This window comes from Ambystoma mexicanum, chromosome 9 (genome assembly GCF_040938575.1).
Source record: "Ambystoma mexicanum isolate Mex_15411 chromosome 9, UKY_AmexF1_1, whole genome shotgun sequence".
Lineage (NCBI taxonomy): Eukaryota > Metazoa > Chordata > Amphibia > Caudata > Ambystomatidae > Ambystoma > Ambystoma mexicanum.
In genome coordinates, this window is record NC_090931.1 from 187,995,531 (window position 1) to 188,013,895 (window position 18,365).

General features: G+C 46.8%; 1 protein-coding gene across 1 annotated transcript in view; it reads right to left on the reverse strand.

Moving 5' to 3' along the window:
- Positions 1–18,365, reverse strand: part of TMPRSS4 (transmembrane serine protease 4) — a gene marked incomplete in the record, with an annotated part of 83,066 nt that overhangs the window by 40,806 nt on the left and 23,895 nt on the right. The window contains 5 exon segments of the mRNA XM_069614455.1: positions 2,746–2,850; positions 4,752–4,881; positions 6,849–7,001; positions 9,047–9,256; positions 13,733–13,904. Coding sequence (XP_069470556.1) covers positions 2,746–2,850; positions 4,752–4,881; positions 6,849–7,001; positions 9,047–9,194 — 536 coding nt within the window.

Sequence of the window (18,365 nt, forward strand, 5' to 3'; positions counted from 1 at the left end):
CTCTCTCTCATCCTCCTCTCTCTCTCTCCCTCTCTCATCTCTTTCTCTCCCTCTCCCCCCTCTCTCTCCCTGCCTCTCTCTCTCCCTCCCCTCTCTCTCCTCCTCTCTCTCTCTCTCCCTCTCATCTAACCCCCCCCCCCCTTCTCTCTCTCTCTCCCCTCCCTCTCTCTCTCTTTCCCTCCCTCTCTCTCTCTCTTTCCCTCCCTCTCTCTCTCTCTTCCCTCCCTCTCTCTCTCTCTCTCTTTCTCTCCCTCCCCTCTCTCTCCCTGCCTCTCTCTCTCTCTCTCTCTCTCCCTCCCCTCTCTCTCCTCCCTCTCTCTCTCTCCCTCTCTCTCTAACTCTCTCTCTCTCTCTCTCTCTCTCTCTCTCCCTCTCTCTCTTTCCCTCCCTCCCCCTCTCTCTCCCTCTCTCCCTCTCCCTCTCTCCATCTCTTTCTCTCCCTCTCCCCCCTCTCTCTCTCCCTCCCCTCTCTCTCTCCCTTTCTCTCTCCTTCTCTCTCCTCCCTCTCTCACACTCTCTCCCCTCTCTTTCTCACCCTCTCCTTCTCTCCTTCTCTCTCCCTCCCTCTCTTTCCCTCCCTCCCCCCTCTCTCCCTCTCTCCCTCTCCCTCTCTCCATCTCTTTCCCTCCCCCCTCTCTCTCCCTGCCTCTCTCTCTCTCTCCCTCCCCTCTCTCTCCTCCCTCTCTCTCTCTCTCCCTCTCTCTCTAACTCTCTCTCTCTCTCTCTCCCTCCCTCTCTCTGGCATGTAATAACATGAACCATCCTCACTACTAACCACCAACCCATGAGTGACAGGTGTCTTGGGACAGCGTTAGGCAGAAATAGGTCATTCGAATAATGTCAAAGTCTGGCCGTCATCAGTGAAGAGTTCCGTGCCTAGACACAAAGCAAATGTACACCCGTCCTGGCAGCAGCAGGCATGCGACCACGGAGGACCCCCATGGCACCATATGGTCCTAATTTGGACTGCATCCAGTGCGAATTAAACTTGTGCAGTTGCACGTGGCCTTCTACTGCTGCCTATTTGGATGTTGCAGACAAAAGCCCCATTAATTGGAGCTCATTATTGGGTGCTAATGGTTTTCATTGACATTTTTCTTGAAATAGTGGAATTAATCTAGTGGGTTTTTTCACTAATTCAGTGTCCAAAAATCATTAAGCCACAGCTGAATCGATTAGAATACATTTGCACCTGCTCAACTAGTATAGCCAACAGGGGTATCATTAACAGGTAACCTGGCATATGATCAAGATGTATTCATGCCAACCTCCTTGGGGAAGGCAGCTCCTTGGGGTAGCTTCTCACGCAGGGTTGGTAAATTCTGCCCCAGAAGATGTTGACGGCATCATATTAGTCCCTGAGCAAACCTATCAGACAGTACTGTGACAGCACTCCCCTGTGGGCAAGCAAAATTGAGCTTTCCTAGTAGGGCAGGGGCCTACCCAGAACTCTACATATACCCTGACGGGGCACCCAGGTGGCAATTGCAGCCGACCAATCACAATTGTGTTTCAATGGAGAAGCTTCCATTCGCAGATTGGATCTGGTGACGAATGTATTTAGTTCTTTATTGGTGGTTAATGAGGATCATTGTTTCCTCTGGGATTTTCCATTTAATCCTAAAGCGGGTCCTCCACGGATATAAGCTGCACGTCATTGTGTATAGGTGTGCCGCATGACACGGCCCACAGCAGAACTGAAGTCTGCATGACACGCTTAAGGATGATATACCTCAGACCAAGTATGAGTCACTGCACCACCTAGTATTCACCATTCTATTATCTATTTAGTACCCAAATTGAGACCATCGTGCTTAAAATATTGACTGCCCAAGTGGCACCTTAAGCATAGGACCATCCGCATCGAAGGACCTCACAGGCCACCCATCTTGCCTTGAGAAAGACCCTTCCTTTGATCGAAACACGTGTTTTGGCGGTTATGTTCACAAATATTGTTGATTCACTTTATAAACAATTGTTTTCTAGGACCCGTCTGTCGCACGGGCTCCGACAGCCTGATGGCATAATACAATTGAAACCGTGGACTCTTCCAGCTCTAACTGGCCAATAACACACTGTCACAATTTTTGAAAATCAACTGCATGCGCAGAGTTGCCTCTGGTTTTTTATTTGCCTAGTTTGCCCTCTCTGCACGGCTCGGGTGTGGCCCCCTACCAGGGCACATGGAGCAGACATAAGGACCACAACATCATTAGACCAAATCCAAGCCCTGTGCAGGTGATCAACGAGTTAATCGCCTGCCCTCCGTACTCCTCAGCACAGTATGTTTCAATTGATCCATGTAGTAAGTATGTGTCTTGCATTGTGTGCACCAGTGCAGGTCATAGAATGTGATACGGTAGCCTAGAACCTCACAGTGCATCTAGGTTCCAGGACTGACAGTTAGGGACTCAGGGTGGGAGATCTAACTGGAGAGGATGTGTATTACCGAGCTTCTGCCTCCCTTTTCCTAACTTGCCCTGAAACTGAATAAAGACCCTTTCCTTTTATACTTACCTGCCTCCAGCGTCATCTCTGCTCACCTGTGCCTGCTGCCAGAATCCCCAATACTACAACCCAGTAGAAACCATGTCTAGCCTGTCCAGTTGCATGTTCCTTCTACCAGGGCATCTCTCTGTCTGAGGGTGTACTGCCCTGCTATGTTGTTGCACACACAGGGGACTGCGGAGTAGAGCAGAGGGTTTTCGCAGGACTGGAGAACCCACACAAAAGGGCTTCACTCACCCGGTAGATGAGACCTGGATTCCTTGATTACCGGCGAGATCCACAGAACTGAATGGCAGGTTGAGTCCCAGCCCAGATACGTCGACGCTGGAGAAGGTCGGTCCACTGAAAAGCAAGAACACACGTCAACATGGAGTCGCCTATGCCAATGGGAGGCCACTTATCAGGGAGGGATGCTGTGGCGCACCACATCATGGGGATGACACCCAGCTGCACACCAGAGTCTAGCCACCTGAGGACATCAACACTATGAAGTCTTGTCTCCTCAAAATTGAATTCTGGAAGCCCTCAGCCTGTCTGATTCTAAACCTCACAATCACTGATTTCTCCATCCTCACAACGGGGGGCTCACCGCCCTCTGTTGAGGTCATTTGGGTATGGGGGATAGAGTTAAACCAGCACATATTTCTCAACTATGTGGCGCTTGTTTCTCAATGTTTGCGAGCCTGCACAGAGAGAAAGAAGCGTCACACGAGACACAGAATTACAATAGGCCTTGATAAAGTGCTATGTTGCCCTGAAACACAGACATGCTCAACCACCACTTATAGCAAAACTATCTCACGTATGGGACCAATATGAACATGTGGCTAACCTGCACTCATTAGGGAACACACGTGAATCAATTCTAGATGCGTGCAACTGTCTTTCGGGATAAAAGGAAGTCAAGGACAGGATGGAAGGTTGGAAGATGAGGGGAGTGGAATGTGTTTGGAGCCATTTTATTAGAAGTTAGTAAGGTAGAGACCTTTCCTTTCTATGCCCTTTACCTTTGGCCCGCAGGATCACTATTTCAGATGGGTACGAGATCCAGAGGTGTCCAGGAGAGGAAGGACTAGGAATCAAGGGGTACACGAAGACAACGGATAAGAATGCCACTTTTTGCCGAATGGTGACAATCCAAATGAATCCACTAAATGGACTGTTGTAAGAAGAATGATGCTTGGTGAACATCTCCCACTGATGAGAAATTGGAAGTACCACATTTAAATGCAAGGGCTGTCGTTAGGTGGAGAGTGCAGTATCTTGTCCAAGCCACCGGAGGCAGAAGATCTATTTGGGGGTATAAGTCTCAACATAGTAGGGACCCTTGAGTTTCATTCTGGGGACATGTGCTTCATGGGATGATGATAGCTATAGAGGTCTAGCTGGACATTGTTACACTTGGCAATTTCCAGGACAAGGGCATTGCTCATGAGTAGAGTGTGGCCAATGAGTGCAATGTCCCCTGCAGAAGCCGTCGCGAGGGACAGACTCATTGCACCGCGGGACATTGACTGTAGGGCGAGCACAGATGCATAGTGAAGAACTCCATGAAGGGCGTGTGCTAGTCATGGGTAAGGGCAGACCAAGAGTTCAATGTTCCTTGCTGGCTATAATTCAGAGACACATACTTAACTTATTCCAGTACTAGGACAAGAGTTATTTCATGTCAAAAGTCTTGCTTTAAGTCAACCTTACAAGCATTTGCTCATGCATGTTAAACATCCTACTTTAACTGTCTATTGTGGTTGGGTTATGCACCAGAAGACGTCCACACACATGACCACTAACACAAATCCTCACATTGACTCTGGGCACCTGGTGCGCTGCTGTTTGCTTCCATACATATGTGTCTGTGTCAGCATGCATGGGTAGTAGTATAAGTGTGGGGTATCGTCTCTGTGTGTGTACGGATGACTTGTAGGCCTATGCACTGATGTTTGTCAGTGCGTGCATATATGGCTCTCTGCACATATTATTTCATTGTTGACTCTGTACATATAGACATATGTATGAAATTGTGCGTAAGTATGTGTTGTTTTAGCATGTGCAAGTATGGCTAGGTGTTGTATGATTGCAAGTGCACGTGCAGTATGCACATAAGTATACACATTGTACGGCAGAATCCCCAGATGTGTGTGTATGCAGGGATGACATACATGTATGCGTGCGTGTGTATGTCTAAAGGTTGCATGTGCGCTACCTGACGGTTGCAATACCGTTGCCGGCCCCATGGAGATTACCTGTTGAAGCCCAGTGAGCTGCACACAGCTTGCGCTTTCTGCTGGTTGAAGTTGCTGAAGCAGACCAGGGCCCAGGTCCCACTCAGTCGAATGTTGCCCTGTAGGAGGGCTTGGTTTTCAGATATCCGGACTGAGAACACAAACAAGAATGGAGGTTAACTTCGTGGGTTCAAGCATTGGATGAGAAAGAGACAGGCTGCAAGACTTGTCCATGCAAGGGCTACATGTAGCGCCAGATGAGACCTTAAGGAGCTAAAGACCACCAAAATGTATAATCATGTGGGATTTTAGAATGCGCTTCTATTCATTGGCCCATTCAGTGCCATCTGAGAATGTGGGGCGCTGAAGACCCTTCTTTATGATTCAGTCTGATGTGAGATGTTAGGCGGCGCTCAGGGCCCTTCGGCTCTAGGGTTCCAGTCAGTGCCGTATGAGAGCTTACAGAGCTCAAGACTCTTCCCACCTAACATTCTATTCAGCTCCCATTCGGATTTTAGAATGCTTGAGACTTTCATCCTAAGACCCTGCCCACTACCATGTAAACTCTTAAGGCTCTAAGGATGTCCACGCCATAACAGCCCATTGAGTAGTTTATGAGTTCCAGGTGCACTCACGACTCTGCCAGTCTATAAGACAAACACTCTAGGGCCAAATTCAGCGGCACATGAGAGCAGAGGAATCTGATGGCTCTTGCATCCTAGGGCCCCACTCAATGACATTTGCGATCTAAGAGAGTCCAGTGCTTGCTTTCTAGCAACTCCTCAGTACTGGAAAAGATATAAGAGCACTGGTGACTCTTCTTTCATAGGGTCAGATTCAGTGAAAGGTCACACCTCGATACGCCTCCATCCTAGAGTTCTGTTTGCTAGGACTATATGAATACCCTGTGAATTCTTCAAGCGATGCAAGACTCTTCAGTCACATGACCCTGTGCAGGGTAATGGCTCTGAAGATGCCTCCATCCTAGGGTCTCATTCAGTACTGCATGAGATCTATGGGCAATCAAACATATGTTACCCTAGAGCCAGTCGGTACTACTTAATCTCTATGGAATCGCAACACTCCTCCGTCCTAAGATTTCTTCCAGGAGAATGTGAGATCCAGGAGAACTCATGGAAGTTCCATCCCAGGGACCCATTCTGCGCAGAAGCTGATCACTCTTCTAGTATTCTATTACAGACCCCCTTTCGGTGCCATGTGAGAGCACAGGGAGCTTAGGAATCTTCCAATATAAGGTCCCATTCAGTCACGCAGGAGAACTGAGGGAACTCAAGACATTGCATCCGAGAAACCCATGAATTCCCCCCTGCAATCTAATAGCACCCGACATCCTTCTAGCCAAGGATTCCTTAGGAACCACGTGAAGTGCTTCTTATTGAGCTAAAGACTCTGCTACAGGTGGGTCCTATTAGGTCCCCTATGGGATCTTGGGGAACTTTAGACTCATACATCTCGGTATCCTTATGAAATCTTAGAGAACGCAACGCTCTGCTGTCCTAGGCTTAGGGAATGTAAGAGAACTCAAAACTCTTCCATCTTTGGGTCCTACTCTGTGTGATAGCTCAGGGAGTTTATGACTCTGACATTGTAGTGTCCCATTAACTACCATTTGCAATCTAACGGAGCTCAATACTCTTCTATCCGAGAGTTCCCTTAGCACCTTGGGGAATGTTGGAGTACTTAAGGCCCTTCCATCCTTGGGTTCCATTCAGTATCACCTGAGATCTTAGGAAACACAAGACTCTTCAATCGAAGTGTCCCATTAAGTACCATATGAAATCATTGACCGTTCAAGGCTTCCTATGTTCCTATAAAGAAATTTCTCAGAGAGTTCTAGTGCCATTATTCCTTGGGCCACATAGCATAATAAATAGCCCAGCTCCCAGGACGTTTTGATCCTAGTAATCCGTTCAGAGATCTACAATGTGTCGAGCGCTAAGTCGGGCTATTTACTCACCACCTCCTGAACACAAAGTCCAGTGATGCCATTTTGTAAGAGCCTAAGTTTTCAGAATCTTTGTCCTCTTAAAATGTAAACATAGGATGAATCACAAGTACTCTATGTACCCCCTTGTTGCCCCTAACCCCTATACTTACATAATGCAGGTGTGGTGATGCCAAACCTCTGCACACAGTTCATTTCATCCTGACCCCCAGAGCAGTCCTCCGTCCCATCACACCATTTAGTGAGCGGGATGAACTTAAAAGATTTCAGGCAGAAGAAGTAGTAATTATCCAGGACGACCTTAACTGGAAGAAGGAGAAAGGAAGGAAGGAGGAAAGTGAGCCTCTCTGCACAGGCCGGGGAGCTGGCATTCACACCAACATGACTAGTACCGGTATTAACATCACAGAATGAGAATCAGTCATGAGACGACACACAATAGCCAAAGGATACACCTGCGGACCGAACTAAATGGTGCCAGGCAGATGTTGGTGAAAAGCACCGAATGACAAAGCAATAATAGAGAACCCAGGTAATGGCTTGTCTTAAACATTACACTTGCATTAATGGCATGCCTATAATGAAAAATGAGGAAAAATAATATCTTTAAAAATATTGTGATCACTTAAAATGTATATTTGTCAATTTTTACAGATACAAACATGGATCAAAATCCCTTAGTAATAATCAGAATCCACATAAAATAATTAATTCTAAATTCTTGGGGAAGCACCCTTAACCCCCTATTAACCCTAGATGTCATCATTTAAAATTCCTTTCACAAAAATAATTAATAAAACAATTAAAGAAATCTTTTTCTACAGAGAAACCTGCCTGAATCCAATTTGTAATTTCTTTTTTTAAACAAAGCATGATATTATATGATATGATAGTTTATTTATATAGCGCCTATACACAATGTGCTTCAAAGTGCTTCAAGGCGAGAGAGGGAGCAAGGGAAAATACAATATCATTCTTACAGGCCATGAACAGTAAGATGTGAAATTAACTATAGTACTCAGCCTGTCGACATTTCAGATAGTGCAAGAGCTATAACATAGATAAGGAAGGGAGGGGGAGAGTGGGAAGAAAATGGAAACAGACAGGCGACTACCGTACTAGGCCTAACGACATTTCTGGTAGAGCCGGAGAAAAACAAAAGGTGAGGGAGACGGGTGCAGAAAGGAAGGGGAGGAACAAAACAAGCGACTATGGTACTAGGCCTGATGACATTTCAGATAGTGCTGTGGGGGTGGGGGGGAAACAAGTAAGGGGAGGGGGGGAGGAGAAAGATGAGGTTGCCAGCATACTAGGTCCAGGGACAATTCTGATAGAGTAAGTGCAGAGAGGAAAGTAAGGAGAGGAGAGGAGGAGATAGGAAAAGGGTGAATAGGAGAGAACAGAGAGTAAACAGTCAAAAAGAGTGGAGAAGCAAGAGGGGAGAGAGAATACAATTGCAGAAGTCAGTAGTAACACATAATGTTGCAAGCCAGGATACAAGATGAAGATGGGAACAGCATGATTCAGGGCCACCATGAGTACAAGATGCAAAGGAAGTCCAGCATACATTTATATTTGAGCATTTTTCAGTTTATAACCAAACTATGTCACGTGTTCAGTTTAATTTTTCTTCATTAATATAATTTTATAGACCCACAGGATGGGCCGATCCAGGCATTATGGGCTCAGAAAATGGAACTAAAGGCCTGAGTGTAGCAAGGGCCTTTGATGAGGTATCAGGTACTATAGGTTCCTCCGGGACAGGTTGCGTTGCCACATTGGCCTGGGCGGTACTAATCCTGGCCCATTAGGGTGGCAAAAAGAGGCAGAAAGGCAGGATGGCACAGTGAATTCCCATCTTAATCATGCAAGCTGGTGGGACAAGTGACAGGATGTGGGCCAGAGGGTGAGAGGTGAGACAGGAGAGTTCTGGCAGTGGCAGGTGGGGCTATGGTGAGGAGCCTAGAAGGCCATGCATGGGAGTGTGGTGCAATCAGTTAGCGGGGTGTGGACCAGCGTGTGGGCAGCAATGACGGCAAACAGAAAGTACGGTGGCTCCGCTGGCAGTGTTTGTAAGAGCATTGTGCGGGCTATACCATTTCATATAGCCCCCAGATTAACCAATGGGTAGCTGGGAAAGGTGATATGGGGGTACTCATTTTGACATCTCTTTATTATGAATGTTCTCCATATATATTTTATCACCATGGCTTTGGAATGTTTTGTTCCTTCGTTTTCACCCACTGCTATGGCATGCAACATCGCAACCTTTCCCGGGATGACACTGTGTTCACATTGTGCGCTGACTTGCTTGTGAGGCGTGTGGAAGCACTTAGCATGGTGGACTTACGTAGAACTCCTACCACCACGATAGCCGCAGCCACCAGTATGGTGGTGATGATGGGAACCCCGTACTTTTTGAATAGGGCCGTCTTGCTAAGCTTTCGGACAGGTGCATTGGCGTTGACGCGCCCGGGTCTGCTGGCGTTTGTGGCCATGGTGGCACCTGGGGTCAGCACGCAGCGAGCGGTTCCTGGGCCTCGGTGTGGATGTGGACCACCTGCAAACAAAAAGGGAAAGGTTAATGATGGGTGATTACGGAGCGTGACCAAGACCCCACCTCTTTCTCTCTCCCTTTCCCTGTTTCTTCTCAGTGGGCCTTGCTTTTCACATACTTTTAATGTCTACCTAATACTACACTTTATTGTACTTTATCTGTTTCAAGCTGGGTGTGTTTTTTGTGTGAAATGTTGCCCGAAGAAGTAGCCAGTCTCTGCCAGTGTTATTTCTGAAAATGTGCCTGATTCAGAGTTTACCACTGGTGTATGTAGCAATGAATAATGTACAATACTGGTTTAGACCACGACTGTACTTCTTTTTAATGCACAAAGGGCCACTTCTGACTTTCATGTGGTAAAGGTGGAAGGTGGTGTACTAGGGGTACGGGGGAGCATCAAAGACTACCAACTTTGTACCCCTTATCATGGCCTGGTCTCAAAAGCTTCTTTTCTGTTTTGAAGGGAAGCCCCTGTGATTCCCTTCTGTAAAGGGAAAAAAAGATTTTAAAAATGTTTTGCCACTTTAGAATTTTTACCTCCATCTATAAGGTGGAACTAAAAAGCAGCGTACTCTCTGCGGAAAGTGTTTCTGGAATAATAGCAGAGATATGCCCGTGGAACACCACTGGCAGTATTTCATGCAACCCAGAATTGGATCGACGGTAAATACAAGGGTATTTGCCAAATACCAAAGGATTTACCAGCACCGCCCAGCTCGTAATGGCCCTCTGATGCCTAGCGGGCAGTGGGAGGATGGGATGCACACCTGCAGTGGCGGTGCATTCTGTGGACCTCCTCCTGGCGCCCTTTATTTAGGCACATCGCTGCGGGGATCAGATTTTCCAAAACAAAAACTGGGAGAATTGTGTAGAGCCAACATAATGCACTTGAATAAATGGTACCAAAGACTGGGAATGGGAGTAGATTTCAGCGGCAAAGAAGGATTGGGCCACAGATCCACTAAAAGGTCACAGCATTGGAGATTTTATAAAAATTCCAGCTAGATTCTGGGGAGCTTTAAACTCTTTCACTGCTATTTTATGGCCATTTTAACCATTTCTGGAGGGTATTAGCATATTTGACCTAAAAACATTTCACTTAAAACATTTGATCGAATTAGTTTGACTTTTTTGGGTCAAATTCAATTAAATATATATATGGGAGTGGGTAAGTGTATAGATTAGGTTGAGAGGAAGTGGGGGGAATGTAGCGGACAGTCTCCCCCCCCACACAATTTAGACCGAAAAAAGGTCAAATAAATTCGATCAAATGTGATTAGGTCAAATGTTTTAGGTCAAATAGACCCAAGCCTTCTGGAGTAATGTCTATAGTTACAGTTTTCCAGGGTGATTTGGGGCCTTCGTCAGATGGGCACTTGGCTGCACTATTGATGGGAAACCCTGACGGTGGCGCACTTGGAAGAATACCCGGTGGGCGTGCATTGGTTTCACTTCCTCTCCTGGGGGGGCGGGGGGGCCAGGAGAGGACTGCATGGAAGTGATACCAATGTAGGTCCCCCCGGGGTACTCTTGCCTGTACTCGCCTTCCGCTGCCTTCTCTCCCCATCACATGCTTCCATCCCTCCACTTCTCCCCACTCTCTTTCATATGTTCCTCTCTTTGTTTTCTGAGCTACCTGAACATCTGGCAGCAGGAACAGATATTTAAGCTTCCACTGTAGACTTTCCCTCACAAAAGCCTTTCCTCGCGCCCCTGACCTGACCTGCATTCACCCTTTATGAGAGAAGAGCTCTGTTTAGCTGTACAATAGTTTGTGTGCACCTAACCTTTCCCTTTCTTTGCCCTTTTCTCTTCTCTCTCACAGGTCAAGGTCTGGATGGCCCTGGCGGGGGCACACTTTGCCGCTGTCCGGACAAGCCTTTGCACTGTTAGAGCATTGGTGCAATGATAGGAGTGGCATAACCAACTTACATTATGGCATAAAGAAATGGCTACAGAGCCTATTCTTAAAGGTGGAACATTAGGCTAGTTGGCAAAAGCTTGTCCGGGACAAGGGGAGAAGGTGTGAAAAGAAGGTACTGTCCGCCAACGCAAGGGCATCCGGTCAGATTGCAGCACATGCGAACCAGGAGGTCTTGTCCACAGAACCGGAAGCTGCCGACAGTGCAGAATGGAGCCATGCTAACATGTGTTTCTACTGCAGAGCACCACCTAAAGTCATGCCAACGGTATGCCAGAAGACAAGCATTGCCCTTGCACCTGGTGTGACCTGCGGATCTAGGTTGGCTCAGCGTAAGAAAGCTTGTTTCAACCAACCCTAGAGGTCATGGGGTAAGGCGAGAAGTGGAAGAGGTACCTAAGGGGGAATACAGGGTCTGCTCGAGTGACCGCTTGCCCAGGTCAGTAGAATCATGCATGCAGATCAATTTATGGGGTAGAGAAGGCTCTGCTTACCCACCGGGCTGAGTATAGAGAAGGCATACATCTGTAAAGTCTCTCTGGTGTTTGACCTCAGATAGAGAGACAATAGCTTAGCTACAAGCAGTGCTTTAAGTGGGATGAACAATTGGGGGGATGGCGGCGCTAAGAAGGACTCAACACCTATAGGGTGCTGCAGCGTGATCTAAAGAGTGCTGATTGAGGAGTAAAGGGGGATCAGCTTGATGGAAACAGTGCATCATGAGACCCTGCAAATATGTTTTTTGAATAACTCGGCATGGTCCCATTTGGTCTTGTTTGCATGGAGACTGGGTATTGTAAATAAATGTCTCTGGCCCGTTTGTAAATAAATCACTGTCTGTAAATAAATTGCTCCCTCTCAGTTAATCCACAATTCAAACACTGAGTTGATCACTCTTATTTTCTAAATAAATCACTTATGAGAAAGGGCAGGAGGACAAACAGCACCAATGTGGGTTAATGGCTGCTTTGCATAAACTTAAAGAACATTTTGGGAACATAAGAATGTGAACAGATTTTTATATTTGATAAATATGTCTGTGATAGTGATTCAGGCATGCAACCCTTCTGGGTACGTAATGCACGCTGGTCTTGTTAATTTAATGTGTCACAATACAAACCAGGGACTATGTGTATTTAGTTGGATAGCATGAGTTTCCGAGGGTGAAGCTCAAGCCAGGGCTACTCAGCTGCATTGCACAAACTCTAATTGTCCTCAATGCATTCCTTTCACAGCTCTTAAATCAGTCAGCCATTCTCAATGAGCTGAAGTATTTGGGTGTACCGTTTCTGGAGGCTGCCAAGCGCTGCTATGGTCAGGCCTGGTCTCCTTAAAGCCCTCACTGTAAGGTAAAATGTTTCAGAGCACGCATTCTGGAATTTCAAGAACTTCACTCGCATGATAAAGAAACAGGTGATTTCTTGAAAGACCAGTACCCGTCATAAAAACTGGATGTGGTGGGGGGGGGAGGGGTCAGACACCGGTCAAGGTACCTTGCAGACTTTAGCTACAAACACACACCATGGTCCAGAGCTGTAGACCCAACACAGCAATAAAGGTGCACTCGCCCAAACAAAATAGACAATTCACCAAAATGTGGAGGGGGAAAAGGAAAAAATGCAGTCACTGTGATTCTGTTTGGCAGTATTTCTGGAGGAAACTTTTTATCGGGTTTTGCAGGACATAAGCTTTAAGTGAGGTGAAAGGAAGATAGAAAATGAGGATAAGAAGAAGATAGAAAAGGAACTATCAAAAAAGAAGAGTGGGGTAAAGGGTAGGGAGCGGCCACCAGGAGCAAAAGTGGAGGTATCAGGGGTTCCACTATATTTCATTAAAGAAGGGAGCAATATAGCTAAAAGATAAAGAAACGCAAAACCCCAAAATTCGGGGAGATGGTTTGACATGAAATGGGCCAAAATAACCATTTCATTGTAAAAGGCGGCATGGTGTTGGGACTGCAGTGGCTGTCTCCAGAGGCAGGGGCTGCAAAGGCTTTCCTTGAGATGACATGGATCCGGGAGTGTGACTCCTGGTCAGGTTTTCGTGATATCCGCAATGAATATGCATGAGAACATTTCACACACAGTGAATTCCAAAGGAGATTGTTTGCGGTCATTCTGAAAACGCGATTGGATTTCACTATCCAGGCGCGGATTGATTTTGAAGCGAAAACAGCATGGTGGTTCTGCACCCCACTGTTTTTGACACAAGGTCTTGACCCCAGGTGTCACTAAAAGTAGATTATATATGGAATCAGGTGTCGGAAGCACATATTGTCCCTACAGCAACTTGCCAACCGATAGACACAAGACTGTGTTCACAAACCATGGCCTAATCAAGGGGGTGCACAGATCAGAGCTACCCTGTGTGAAACCAGGCGAAGGCACATGTCGGGGTGCCCTTCAGTTGAGCAATGTGGTCCTATTCGTTTCCTGCAGGGACAACATGGCACCCCCTGCTGGTGGTTCCATTGGCAGCAATCTAGCATTGCCATGCCATACAGCTGGTGCCCAGTACACGCCCTTCCACCGCAGACCACAATGCCAACCTGCCAGTACCTGAGGATTCGAAGATGTTTCTGGTGTCGGTTCCTGATTACGGTGCCAGAGTGGTGAGCTGCGAAATGAAGGCGCCCTGTGGGTGAAGTCCTCGCTGGGGGGGCAGTAGCTCAGTGGTTACCTGCAGCATTCAACGGCACTTCCTCGTCCACGTCATCCCGCCTCACACACACTGTGAAGAAAAGGGCAAAAAAGCAGGTCAGATGCTCCACTGGGCACGAGGAGTGGATGGGGGTCACACTAAACCACACGCGCACAGGTGGCTGTTCAAGGAAGCAGGGCTCGAGTCGAGGGTGCACGCGGGAGGACGCTGCACACACACTTTCTTCAGAGAGTGGTCGCCGGCCCCACGTTTATTTTAGAGGCTGTGGGTACAATGAGAAACAGCCCCTGCCTTTCTTTAAATCTCGATCCGCAGTCACGAGATCACCGTATAACCTGATGAAAAGAAGCCCACAACTGGCGGGGGAAGGCAACATTTGCGGCTGCGTGTTTCAGGGAAAACATTGCAATTGGTTTTCGGAGTTTTTCGCACCTTCTAACGTTTTCAAAACACTATTAGAAGAAAATATCCTCTCTTGTTTTTTTGGGTGTCTTGATTTTATGAAAGGCAAATGGCATGTGTCCTGTGCAATTGTTATGGTTATGCAAAGCCAATTGAATGAAATGGGCACACTTTATTAAATTGATGTGCTAATTTCTGGTGACATGACATCCCATTGCGTATGTTAATGAGTCCCCCCACTTTTTTTAGGACTTGACCCCCCCCTCCCCCCCCCCCCCCCGCCACCCTCCTCCCTCTGCCTAACCAGCAGGAACCTGTGCTGGTACAGGAAAATAACCTTTCTGTGCAGTGCCAGGAAAACCCACCTCATACCCACGGTTACCCTCAGGGACTTCTAGCAAAGAACCAGGGCAAGAGGAACAAACACAGCTAAGACACCACTTAAAAGGCGCCCTGGCAAGGGCCATGTCTGTGTGGCAACCACACGAATAGACCCAATGCAGAGGCAAGCTGGAGCAGGCCTGGGTGCAGAGGAATAACAAAACGAGGCCCACGTCATCAGAGAGGGCCGAGCCCAGCGTGCTCTCTCGACATGAGTTCATCACTGCACAAGCAACAGAGAGGGGAGAGCTGGTGTCCTCGGGGTGAGGTCGCTGGAGGTAATGTCTGAACGTGACAGGGCAGATGTATCTACAGGGAGGGGCCACTGACTAGAATTCAGAAGCGCAAGTGCCTTCGAGACGCGGTCGCTGAGCGTGACATCAGGAAGTAAAGCTGCCCTAATTCAGCCTAAGGTCATCCAGGTCACGCGCCCATTCCGGAAATGTTTCGGGGATGAAGTGTTCGCCTCTGATCCAGGCCCAGAGTTCTGGGATTACGATGTAAACCGGCTAGGAATCTGTTTTGCATGCTACAGAAGAGGTGACGTATTTTGGTACCAGTAAATGACTCGCAGGGGGGCGGGGCCCTGGAAATAGTTTGTGCCTGGTTCCTGGAGAACATCTCAAGGGCCACGTTCACTCACTGCGACTGAGCCCGACATTTCGAAACACGGTCTAATCTTGTGTTGGTCACAATGGGCACATTGAGTACTAGTGAGTCTCTCACGTCAGTGTACCAATTAGTCCCACACAACAGACTACTATTGAGTCCCATACATCAGAATACTATTGAGTCCCACACATCAGATAACTATTGAGTCCCACACATCAGAAAACTATTGAGTCCCACACATCAGAACACTATTGAGTTCCAAACATCAGACTAGTATTGAGTCCCACACATCAGAAAACTATTGAGTCCCACACATCAGATAACTATTGAGTCCTACACATCAGAGAACTAGTGAGTCTCACACATCAGAGAACTAGTGAGTCTCACACTATTGAGTCCCACACAACAGACTACTATTGAGTCCCATACATCAGAATACTATTGAGTCCCACAAATCAGATAACTAGTGAGTCCCACACATCAGAGAACTAGTGAGTCTCACACATCAGAGAACTATTGAGTCCCACACATCAGAGCATTATTGAGTCTCACACATCAGAGAACTATTGAGTCCCACACATGAGAGCACTATTGAGATCCAAACATCAGACTACTATTGAGTGCCACACATCAGAGAACTATTGAGTCCCACACATCAGAGAACTATTCAGTCCCACACATCAGAGCACTATTGAGTTCCAAACATCAGACTACTATTGAGTCCCACACATCAGAGAACTATTGAGGCCCACACATCAGATAACTATTGAGTCTCTCACATCAGAGAACTAGTGAGTCTCACACTATTGAGTCCCACACATCAGAGAACTATTGAGTCACACACACCAGAGAACTATTGAGTCCCAAACATCTGATTACTACTGAGTCCCACACATCAGAGAACTATTGAGTCCCACACATCAGACTACTATTGAGTCCCACATATCAGAGAACTATTGAGTCTCACACTATTGAATCCCACACATCAGAGAACTATTGAGTCTCACACATCAGAGAACTAGTGAGTCCCATACATCAGCAAACTATTGATTTCCACACATCAGAGAACTATTGAGTCTCACACTATTGAGTCCCACACATCAGATAACTATTGAGTCCCACACATCAGAGAACTAGTGAGTCTCACACTATTGAGTCCCACACATCAGAGAACTATTGAGTCTCACACATCAGAGAACTATTGAGTCCCAGACATCAGAGCACTATTGAGTCTCAAACATCAGACTACTTTTAAGTCCCACACATTAGAGAACTATTGAGTCCCACACATCAGACTACTATTGAGTCCCACACATCAGAGAACTATTGAGTCTCACACTATTGAATCCCACACATGAGAGAAGTATTGAGTCTCACACATCAGAAAACTATTGAGTCTCACACTTTTGAATCCCGCACATCAGAGAACTATTCAGAGAACTATCGAGTCTCACACAACAGAGTACTACTGAGCCTCTCACGCATGAGTCTCACGCATCAGAACCATCCTTTGAGTGGGACAATCTTCACTTTTGTCCAGAACCCTCTTCAGCGCCGTGTCCCAGAGATTCCTTTTCACTGGCTGCTTCCAGGCGCTAGAATTCTTGGCCACTGACACCTTCCATGTTGCACTGTAACAATTGTAACTCCCAAAATGACCCTGAAGACTTTACTCTCCTGATGTGGCCCCAGCAGCACTGGCACAGCCTTTCCAGTGGCGACGCCTTCCATTTTGCAATGTAGCCAACGCTACTTCCTACAATGAGCAGAATGTCTTTGCTCTGCCAAGTAGTGTGTTGACGACGTGTAACACTCACTGGGACAAGCAATGAAGCTTCGCACTCTTCACACTCATTTTTTTGCGTTTGCCCCACATTGGTGTTGCTTTCCCACGCCCTCCCAGCAATGAACATGTAACCATGTAATAAATATCCTCACTACTTTGTAGCCATGTAACATTTACCTGCCTGAACTGTAACTAGCGCCTGGATGCCGCAGGGCTTTCTGCGCTGCTTTAAATGCAAAAATAAATAAAAGCAAATAAATAAAAACGAACATGGCACAGCTTTCTGGGGCGGGCTGGTCCTCTCTGGCAGCACATAGGCTGGTCTGGTACTGCATAGGCCCGGGAGGCTGAGGCAAGGCAGAAATATTTAAAATGTAAGCTTGCCCGCATTTATTTACACATTATAATGTCAAACAGCGAGAGGTTGACGTCGAATCGGACTGCCCAGAACCCCCACTGACACTAGTCATATCAACCTGCCCCTGGGTGACAGATTATGCTGCATAAATAGCCACTGACTGACCCTGCACATCTATCCTTGAACTATTGCGATTACTTTACCGACTACCCTCTGGTCAGCATCCAGAGTGCATCCCTTTTCCTTCTTTGAAACTGTCTGTCCTCTGCATTCCTTTACAGGGTGGGTTGTATTGTGTAGTGTGCTGGAACTGTCTATTGTATAACAATAAAGTAGATATTTGTGTAGAACCTTGACTGGGCAGTCCCTTTTATCATTGGGTAATAATTGTATTTTCGCTGTTTTGTAACTAAGCAACGGTCCACAAGCTTGCAGACATAAGCCTGCCGTTCCATCCACGTTACCAAAATTGCACAAGGAGATTTATAATTGACTTGTGTTTCCAATCTGTTCGGATCCCTTCTGGTGTACTAGAGGTGTGGGTTTGATTGATAATATTCAACCCTGGAGCACTGGTGCCCTAGAAGTTGATTCGTCACACTATGATCCTCTCACCTGGAACTGGTTAGTGAAACACTTCCTTCCAGATTAAGAGGGGATAGCCTATTTGTATGATTAAGGTGATCAGAACTAACATAATAATTATGCACCTTAGAAAAAGAGAGAAATATCTCAATCACAAGAAAAGTATATGATTCAGAAGTTTAAACATGCGTGAACGGCAACACCAGACCTGATACGCCATAGGGATAAAAAGACAGGCGCAGTTCTGGAACATGGTCAATAGTACTTTGGGTAAGAGGTGCTACCCCGATTTGAACACAATAACTGAAAGGGCCTGAAAGCATCGTATCATACACCACATTTACAAACCAGAAAGTAAATCTAGGGTAGACTTGCACAGAAGCGCCAAGTAGGCGTGGAACAGCGC